Source organism: Furipterus horrens, unplaced genomic scaffold (genome assembly GCF_987537825.1).
Source record: "Furipterus horrens unplaced genomic scaffold, mFurHor1.1.pri manual_scaffold_3, whole genome shotgun sequence".
Taxonomy (NCBI): Eukaryota; Metazoa; Chordata; class Mammalia; order Chiroptera; family Furipteridae; genus Furipterus; species Furipterus horrens.
In genome coordinates this window covers 46,971,806-46,982,573 of record NW_028327173.1, presented here as the reverse complement: position 1 = coordinate 46,982,573, position 10,768 = coordinate 46,971,806, and the positions used below count along the sequence as shown (strand labels likewise).

The 10,768-nt window shown below is 41.5% G+C and overlaps 1 protein-coding gene and 1 pseudogene across 1 annotated transcript in view; one reads left to right on the top strand and one right to left on the bottom strand.

Moving 5' to 3' along the window:
* Positions 1-7,226: 7,226 nt before the first annotated feature.
* The window catches only part of AK4 (adenylate kinase 4), a 76,717-nt gene continuing 73,175 nt past the window's right edge, over positions 7,227-10,768 (bottom strand). Inside the window, exons 4-5 of the mRNA XM_090269567.1 lie at positions 10,387-10,505; positions 7,227-8,742 (exon numbers count right to left, since the gene is read on the bottom strand). Of these exons, the coding sequence (XP_090125693.1) occupies positions 8,628-8,742; positions 10,387-10,505 (234 nt within the window). The 3' untranslated portion in view covers positions 7,227-8,627. The remainder of the gene's footprint in view (positions 8,743-10,386; positions 10,506-10,768) is intronic.
* LOC150015037 (large ribosomal subunit protein eL27 pseudogene) lies at positions 9,017-9,405 on the top strand (annotated as a pseudogene).

The window sequence follows — 10,768 nt, the reverse complement described above, 5'->3', positions numbered from 1 at the left end:
TGGGACATAATTGAGCTTTGCTTTTTCCCAAACGTCTCTGCTTAACTCTCTACTTCCATGTAAGCTTTATAGCTGGTGCTATTGATTTCAGGTATTTATTTCCCCACTCAAATGAAATGGGAATTTGCAGTATTCTATTTCCTGGTTATGTGGTAGATAGAGTTGTGTTGTGCAGTGAGTTAACTGTGATTTTATTTGCAGTCCTGATCTGCATAGTTTTTGGAAGCTGTGTAGAAAGATTCAATTTAGGCATCTGTCATTATTTACAAAGAGTCTTCATTCTGTAGCCTCAATTGATAAATGCTGACACATAAATTGTTAGATAACTTTCATATGAGCACTAGATAATTGGGCTGTTATATTGGCTTCACATGAAGGAAACACAGCTAAGTTTTTATACAGGTAAATATACAAGATGGTTCCTTCAGGTCTCTAGGCAATTTCAGCCTGCACCCTATTCTCTCTGACCCTTTTGCACTGACAGAATTCCTCATTGTGGTGGGTGCATATGCATAATGTATCCAATGTAGAATGTGCTGGTGGTATGTCCAGAATAGCCTCAGATTGTCAGTGTACCCAGGATGACTGATACATATGACTTAGACCATGGATCTAGACTGTTCATTGAATGTGGACCATCATTCTGAAGAGAGTGGCTGGTCTGTCCTGACTGATTTGGATATGGACCACTCATTTTTATATCCCTGATTCATCCTTGTCAGGAAATCTTTTCTCAGATGCATAGCCCTAGACTGGGGGCATGCAAGGTATGAAGTCCTGATGGGATATGAGATCTCATCTCTCCATTGAATACCTTTTAGGCTTGTTAAAGAAAGGGATCCTATGATCCTAGCTAGGAGGAACGCTGGCCGTAAGAGACTCATCACTTCTCAGATCCTAGTCACCTCCAGGTGGTAGAACCCTCCACCCTGATTCCTGGAAGTTCTGTCCAAGGTGACAGGTGCCTCAATTGCAGAGCCCTTAATTGAGGTCCCTCTAAGTCTTTGGGTAGTGAGAGAATGAGGCAGAACAGCATACTAACCATAAGTAAGCATTGGAGTTGAAGTCTTCATTCTACCACTTACTGAGTAAACTAGTAACTTAATTTCTCTGAGCCTGAAGTTCAACATTTGTAGCTACTGTGCAATGCTGGCCTACTGCCTGGCACCAGGGTAAAACATCAATAAATTTTCAGTTTTTTTCTATTACATATGCACATGTATATATACACACATATAATTCTATTTACACACTCATAATATATACATGTATGTATACACATATGTATATAAAACACACACGTGTGTGTATGTGTGTGTGTAGGTTTCTCCAAGTATGGGTATGGTTTTCATTTAATTGTTGGATGCTTACATATTAACTGGCTAAAATGAATATGAAAAAAATCCCACTCAGTTGAACTCTGGAGTAAAAAACTTTATTTATTTGAATGGGTGGCATTCTCAGATAAATCAGAATTCTATTTAATCATGCATTTTGTCATTTTTGTCAAGCAAAAAATCCTTCCCTTCACACCTGTCTCCTTACTTCATAGATATCTAGCTAGCCACAAAGACCCTCTTCCCTACCTCCTGAGTCTCTAATGCAGACATCCCAAAGTGGATACACTATTTGGCCTGTGCAACGTTAAATGAAAATTTAAATTGCAAACATTTAAACATATTTTTTCCTAGTTTTGTTTTTTTTTATTACCATTTTGTCCCCTTACACCCACCTCCCCTCAGCAGTCACCACACTGTTGTCCATGTCCATGAGTCTTTTCCCTTTTTGCTCAGTCCCTCCACCCCCTGACCTCTCCTGTCCCCTTAGCTGTCATCCTGCTCTTTATGAGTCTGTCTCTATTTTGCTTGTTAGTTCAGTCTGTTCATTAGATTCCACATGTGAGTGAAATTATATGTTACTTGTCTTTCTCTGACTGCTTATTTCACTTAGCATAATGTTCTCCAGGTCCATTCATGGTGCCGCAAAGGGTAACATTTTCTTTTTTATAGCCAAGTAGTATTCCATTAAACATAAGATTTCACACAACTTATTTCTCATTTCTTTTCATTAAATGACTGGACAGCATTCCTGAGGTGATAACAATCGTCCAGAGCTGAGCAGTGATTCCGTTTAGAAAAAGTTCCTCACAGCCCCTCCCCTCCCTCCTGCCTCCCACTCACCCCCCTTTCACTCATTTCTGCTCCTGATTTCTCCCCTGGAGGCATTTGACTCTTACTACTAACCATGCCTTTGTGCTGAACTCTACTACATCTTAGTCCAGACCTATAGCAAAATTACAATATTATTATGTAAACCTGATGAAGCACTTGCTGGCAATAGACTGTGAAGTTAAAACCAGGTCCATACAACTTTGGAGTACTACTCAGCTTTATCCTTATCTCCCAGTCCTGCCTTACTTGGCATGCACATACCTTTCTCTCTGCCTGGGTTAACTAAGCACAACTAGCTCTTCCTGAGTCTCTACTTCATCAGCCAAGTCACTCCCTCTGTGTTCTCTCAAGTATAATCCAGTAATTCCAATAGTTGCATGTAGTGATAATCATATGTAATCATATGTCCATCTCCTCCAGGAGACTATGAGGCAAAACAGAGCAAAAATTGGGCCTTACTTATCTTTGCAACCTCAGAGCCTAATAGTGCTTGATAAAGAACCAATGTTATAATTGCATGACATATACTAAGTCCATTTTTATATCAGTCCACTTGAGCTAAATTATGCTATGGTACCCAGTCTCAGTGGTGTATAAGGTTTATTTCTGCATCATGGATTGGCTGTATCCTGGTTCCATGTGTTCACCTTGGGTTCCAGGTTGAAAGACAGCCCCATGAGACTGACATTCTCATTGCAGAGAAAGATTAGTGTCCACATTCTGGCTCCTAAGGCTATTAGGCTTCTTATCAGAGGTGACACACTTCGTCTCACATTCCATTGGCTAAAGCAACTTAATACACCAGCATGAAGCCAATGGGGCAAAGATGCAAAATCCTCTTAAAAAGGTTAATGGCTTGAACTTTAGTAGGATTTACCACATTGCCATCGCTTCCAGTTCACCTTTCTAGGGGCATGGAAACTTGTAGCCTTCTTTATCAGCTGGCTTCTGCCCAGACAGGAGGTAGGAGAGTGTGAGGCTGGGAGAAGCCAGAGCATTTTCCCTATTGCAGGGGACTCCTCCTGTGGAGGTTCTATTTCCTCCAGGGCTCCATCTCGCGCGAGGTGGGCCTGCTGAGGTTTCTGCTTCTGCTGAGTAGCCCAGGACGCTCCCAATCTATAGGATGTGATCTGCTCACATCATCCAGTTTCACAAATAAATTTAAAGAATGTCCATGAAAATATGTGAAAAACAAAGTGGTGGACAAATAAAGTACTTGAAGGAATACAAAATAAGCCGATGTAGTGCAGAGGAAAAGAAAATGAGGCTACGGATAGAACTCTTGGATTTAGAATCTTGCTCTGCCACCAACCTATCCAGGCAATACCATGTTCTCTGTTTCTCTGTCTATAAATTGGAAGAATACAGCGTTGATAATGGAGTGGTTACAGAGTAGCACATGTAAGAATGAATTATCTGTGAAGATGTATAATGTCAAGTGTAAAAAGCTACACAAATGTTAAATGAATTCACTAGTTATAAGCAGAAAAAAAACTTTATTTCTATCAAATTAAAAAGTATGAATAATCTTCAAGCAAGATAACCAAAATAATCAATAAGACAATTAACAGTTAGAAGAGCATTTACAGATTAGGTTTTGATACTCTGAATTAAGCACATACACCCAACTCAAGAGGGCCCACAACTTTCACGAGCAGGGAAAGCACTGGCTCATCGTAAACACATGACTTCTGGGAAAGTGGAGCAGACACTTCACAGGACAGTAAACCAAAGAGACAAGCTGTCATTAGGTTAGAAAACTGATTTGAGCTTGAGAGGGATCACAGTGAAATGCCATTGGAACTCAACGATTTCCCCCAGAGATCTGTTCATCTCAAAAACAAGAGTATATAAAAATCAGTAGTACAAATTCTCATAAAACTATAAAAGCCCTCTAAACCCTGACACTTACATAAAGACCAAGTTTTCATTTTTCTTCTCTTTTCTTTAAATTAAACACAAATTAATTTGTTTTTATTTAATATGTTTCTGACTGTACAGCCAACACTTTAAAATAAAGAAAAGAACAGTTTAATGACATGGAGTTAGACATACACTAACCCCAGGGAGAAGCTTCTAGGTGTACTGCTCCTTTGAAAAATTTTAAACAGGAAATCTGTTATTTCAAAGATACTGAGCTTCCTGGAATAGCCTAACTATCACGAAGGAAGGAAGGACTATCCACGCCATTAAAAAATTTTCTCCCTTTTGGAAATGTTTCACCATCTCTCCTTCTCTCTCTCACTCACACGCTAATTAAATTGGGGCATTCACTGAAGCATACACAATGGCATTTATTTTGGCAAGAATTGTGCAGTTTGTTAAAAGGAAGATAAGGTATGGCATTTATTAACAAGAATAATTAGAATATATCTGAACAGATGCAGGAAGCAGATTTTTCTTCATAGCTGAAATATGGCTTTACGGCTTTCTGACATCTGGGGGTTGCACACATCCCCTCTGGAGACCAGACAGGTCAGTTGCTTGTGGAAAGGGAAGATAACTTATGACCAGATCACATGCCTGAATTAAAAGAAGTTTCAATTACTGGGTTCTTCTTTTGAGACACCAAATAGGCCAGGGAGTTACTAAAAATGGAGAGAAAGAGAGAAGTAAATCATACTGTGAACATGACTCTGCCTTATGAATTGCCTCTCTGGCAAAATTAACTGCAGCAAGGAAAAATACTATCTGTTAAATGAAAGGTAATGAATGAAATTCATCAGGTAGACCCAGAGGCCTCCCGAGACCCTGTAAGCCAGGCAGAGCACAGCTGAGACCCAGCCCCCTGTCTGTACAGTGTGTAACTACCACAGGACGCACCGCGCGCCCCTCTCCTCTCTCAGCACCAGAGCGCCAGGAGTGAACGAACACATTGTTTTATCTATTAATGAGAACGGAGAGCTCAGACTAAAGAGAGGTACCAAAAAGGCCCAAATTCACGTCAACAGAATCATTTCAGTTTTTAAATACAAGGAGGCAAGATCATTGAAATAATATCTATTACCTAGGGTAATTGTTGAGGATTTAATTTAGACAATGCATGTAATGTGCTTGGCATGAAGTGGTAATTACCAATAACTGCTAAGAAGGTCTATACCATAACATTTGGAAATTTGTGATCTTTATATTTTGAGCAAAGACCTCCAGCAAGCTGGTAAACTGTTTAGACAAACAGCTTAAGTCAAATACTAAACTCAGGTTCCAGTGAACTAAATTGTATAAAAGCCCTATTTATGGGTTTGTACAGGCATCTTTCTAACATTATCCTGCCTCAACAACATTTTAAGTGGCAGGAAAAGCCACAGCAGCACCTCTCTCACTCATTGCTTCCCTACCATAGAAGGGGGCATACCCTCACCGAGGCTGGAGCTCCCCTGAGCTTGGCTCCTGGAGGGTGATGGGGAGTAATGCTGGGGACAGCAGGTAAGACAGGAAGCTAGTTGCCACCGGTCCTGCCAGAAATGTGCGTGAGAAGCAGCACCACCACATCAGATGGCAGGCAAAGGGGCGAGCTTGGCATTCAGAATCATGTTAATGTGTGACGTGATATAGGGGGACGGTATAAAGTCGGGGTTACCCTGTGTTAGGTGCACAATCACCATTGGTTCGCTTGCCAGAACTTTAGGAAGGATCCATTTATCATCAGGGCTTTGTTTGGGGTGGCAGCGTGGGAGTGATTTGTTCTGATCTCTGGAGCCCAGATCTACATGTGAGCACCACGGCTGAGGGTGGCTGAAGGGTAAAGGTCCCTTTAGGGGCACAAGTCCATGGACACAAAAGGGTAGGTGAGGGACGTGAGCTCACCTTCTCCATAGATCAGCCTGGGCTCAAGCCAGCCTACTCTGACAGCCTTTCATTTTATTCACAAATGAGTAGTTACAGAAGAGGACCAAGGACTCAGATTCTCCTGCAGCAGCTTCCTTGGCTTAAGCAAAGGGAATAAGAACAGTATCATATAACTCTTAATGTCACCACAGGGAACTGTTATTTTTGATGTGAGGCCGCTCTTGAATATAAGCAAAACCAACCAGGCTCGTGCCCTGGGCTGCACAGGACAGGAAACAGGAAGTGAACATCCAGGAGCAAACTCAGGCAGCGGAGACAGGAAAACCTGAGTATGAGTCCTGCCCACACTGTTTACTGACAGCAGGAGCCTGGGCAAGACACTCACATCTGTGGCCTTGCCTTCTTCCTTCTTAAGTGTGGGACCACGCCTACCTCACGGATGCTTGGAAGATGAAATACAGGGCAGGGCAAAAGTGGCTTTCAGTCGTGAGTATGCGCAACAGTTTATTCTTCTATTATGATTTATTAATTATTGTATTTCCATATGAACAACTGTACCTACTTTTGTTCAATCCTGTATTTATAAAGGTCCTAAAACTGCACATGTCACTCAGCAGGCCTTTGATAAATGGTACCTTTTTTATGTCTGCTTTAATGTTAAAGAGTATTAAACACAGCAATATTTTCAAGTCTAAATAAGCCTGTCAGGATAACATAAAGCAAAATGAATTCAGAGCTGGTTAGCCTCACAGATTGTAAGGGCAGGTATGAACCTTAGAGACCATTCAAACTACTTCTGCCTAACAGGGGAAGAACCACGTTGTGGCGGTAGAAAGAAAACTGAGAAAAGCTGTCCCTTCATTTACTTTTCTCAAAACAATTCATCTTTTTACAAAAATTTAATCTTTTTCAAAACATTGAAGGAGTTTGTTGGAGAAAACCACTGAACATGAAACAAGCATCGTCTTTCAAAGACCATGGGAAAGGTGTTCGTCTTTTATTGGTATCACCTAGCAAAGGGTCCTCGTTGCTGGGCAATCTCTGAAATAGCAGACACATCTGAGATATGTGGAGTGGCCCTGTCACAGGCTATAACTATCTGTTTTGCTGGAAGGAGAGAAAGAGGGAAGTGCAGGATGGAGGTGCACACTATGGAATCAGGGCTCAGGTCATTTGCCATTTCCTATACCTCTCCCCCAAACTCCAAAGGCAATGATTACATGGAAGTCACTCCCAGGAACAGTAAAGGACCCTCACTGGGGATAATCACAATGCATGCAGAAGGATATTTATTTTAAGGCAGCAGGAATAAATCTCATTGTCCTTCCCAGAGGAGAGCAAGAATTAATTATATAAGGTGGCCACCAAGTCTGGAAACCGAGCAAACCCTTAAGAAATGATTTATTGACATTACATTACAATGAATGACAAAATAATGTTATCTGTATTTTTAGACTTCATGGCCACCCTGCAGAATCTTTGGAATAAAAAAAAAATTAAGATTTTGTTTTCTCATAATTGTAAAGCTGTGTACTTCTTCTAGGCACAGCTAGTGCAGCATGTTTCCTCAACCTCGCAGGCTCCATTCCCTTCACCAACTATTTATAACGTGCATGGGTCGCTCACAGGAGAAAAACACGGTCAGCATTGACATTTAGCAGCATTTTCAAATACATTTTCTTTATCTTGAATAAAAAGTAAACTATTCTTCTAGTCCAGTAATTCCATATGGTCTTATTACATCTATATAGATGATATGATCTTTTAACATTTATGAAGGTGAATATTTCTTACTTTTTGAGGATTTAAAGAAGACTCTGAGGATTTTATTTTTGCACAAAAATAAAGGAAAGGTGTCCACCCATGAGATTCAGACCAGCAGTTGAAGGAGACCCTCCAAGAGCTCAGTTCCTGGTGCGTGAAGTGATTTGACATCAGCCCCTGGCTCTCAGCTCTTAGAAAGGATTTTCAGAGGGATAAAAGCAATAAGTATCTGTATAATTTAATAGCCTAGGAAGGGTAAAAATAAAAATAGCAGGAGCCAAATCCTTTCATTTCAGGATGTCTGAAAAGGAGAGATTCTATGGTGCATGGATGCAGAAAAGAAGGTGTCATTCCTAACAGAAAAAAATAAACTGTGGATACAGTCACTCAAAATCAGAGAAGCAAACACTGAGAGCAGTTGGCTTCAACCTCATGGTCTCCAGAGGGGCACATACCAGGGAACGTGGGACAAAGCCCAGCCTGCAGCCCTTGGCACCCTCAGGCCTACTGGTGCTATGGTTCTGCCGCCCTTAGGGGATGGGGAAAACCAGAGAGCACCACCACCAAGGGTAAAAGGCTGCTACTACGGCAACAACATGACTGTCAAACATCAGCTAGAGCTGGGGTTATACACCGTTTGAAATCCAGCCTGTACTCGCTTTCTTGTGAAGGGCTTGATGCACATGCTGAGACATCTTCAAGGTGTCTAGATGACCCTTCTTTCGAACGCAGAGAAGAGCCTCTTCATTAACTCTGTTTACTCGTTAGTTTTCATACCAGTTCAGCACTTAAACTAGAAAAGACACAGCTATCTCAGCTAGCTTTTAATTGGGACATGGCACCGATACTACACATACAATTGAAAGAATGACCACTTCTTCATGGTTCTTCCTCTGGGTGGGCTCAGTATGCTTCCTGTGACTGAATAGGCGTGATCTTGTTTGAGAAAAGCGTGTAAACATAGGGCCAGATTTTGTTAGTCTCCGTTCCGGAAAATTGGTGGAGCACTCCTCGGCTTCTGAAAAACAAAGCCAAACCCACAAAGGCATTTTAGGTTCCCTTTAAATATAATATTAGAGCCAAGGAAGGTCCCAGATAAAATACAATCATGATTCATGGTGTTTATCACACACCACGATGTGTCTAACCAGCCCCTTCAAATGCATCAACACCCCCCACTGGGTGTATCTAAATAAGACCACAGCTTTTCAATTCTGGTATACTTGCCACAATGCCACCTTTTATTCTTCCCTTTAAAACATATCAAAGACGGCCCCAGTGGCTACTGCTGAAATGGGCAAGTTTTGAAATCTGGGAATGTGGTGCTGGTCTTGGCCAGACGCTTCTCTGGACGCAAAACAGTCATTGTGAAGAACATCCCTACAGCCATGCACTGGTGGTTGGAATGGACTGCTATCCCCACAAAGTGACAGCTACCATGGACAAGAAGAAAATTTCCAAGAGGTCAAAGATCAAGTCTTTTGTGAAAGTCTATAACTACAATCACCTCCTGCCCACAAGGTACTCTGTGGATATCCCCTTGGACAACACTGTCATCAACAAGGACTTCTTCGGAGACCCTACTCTGAAACACAAGGCCCAACAGAAGGCCAAGGTCAAGTTCGAAGAGAGGTACAAGACCCGCAAGAACAAATGGTTCTTCCAGAAGTTGTGGTTTTAGATCTTTTCTGTCATTTAAAAAACAAACAAACAAACAAACAAAAACAACACCATTCAAAGAATAACATTATTCCTTGGAGACAATTTCAAATCCGCCTCACTACACACTCCTTAAAGGCAAATCACTGAGAAAATTTGGTACTCTAAAACCAGTATTTCGACAATGATTGTAAAATACAGGATGAGTCACAATAATCTGATCAGGAATCTGTGATCTAAAGATAAGCTAAATTATTTGGAGGTGACAAAGTCAAAAATGGACTATAGCAAAGGCTGTAAACTGCTATCCTGAGCTGAGTGCAGGTTCGCGTCTAGGTTTCATTTGTCTTACATGCTGTTACAATTTTAAAGTTTGTTGCTAATATAAAAATGGGGCTTTTTTTTTTTCCCCACACAAAGAGCCATATTTCTGCTTCTCTTGAAAAACAGGGCTCATTGGTCACAATGAGCCTGGGCGCCCCTGTGATGACAGCTGGCTGGAGCTGCGCAGAAGCTGTACAGTTCAACTGTCAGTCAACTGCCCCCATCAGGCTTGACACTCATTCCAGTTACCTGCCTGCCCCCTGCAGAATTTGCAATCTGCAGCTTATAGTTTTAGCTTTTCTTTGTTAAATTCCCCTTCCAGACACATGTAGGCCAGAGGTCCTTTCTAACCTTCTATCCAAATTAGATATTTATGTGCAGCAGTATCAAAATGTAAATCATTATTTTGGCCACTTAAAAAGAAAAATGAAAATAAGTCCAGATGCAATTTACAACCAGAGATGATCAGGTTCCAGAGCTGATAGTTTCAGCATAAAGTGCTGGGTGTTATCTCCCACACACAACTCCCGCATTTCATCTGACTTCTGGGGATGTGCTGGGCTTTTAGGGCTTATCTAGCTGAAAGAAACACTACCCCACCTCAACCCAAGGCCCTTCCCACGAGGCCCCACACTGTTCCCACTGGCCGGCTGCCATGAAAACACTGAAGCACGCTCACTTGTACAGCTCAATGACTGGCTTTGCCACGTCCTTGTACTGTCTCAGCCTGGCAGCAACTGCTTCAGGTTTATCGTCCTCCTGCTGGACCAACGGTTCACCAGTGACGTCATCAACCCCCTACAAAAAACAGAGAAACCAATTAATATGGGCAACAGCTGGGCCATTTCACGGGTAAAAATTTTCCAGGGCTAACACATGTATTCACCTTTGATTCCTACCACATAATGAGTTAGGCCTGGGCTACAATGGTAATGATGAAGGTACTTGAAAAAGAAATAGCACTCTTTAACCGCATGTTAACCTGATTTCACAAGAGCTGACATTAAATGTTTATTAACTTCTCAGATTCTTGCAAACATGTTCCAGTGCTGTTGATAAAT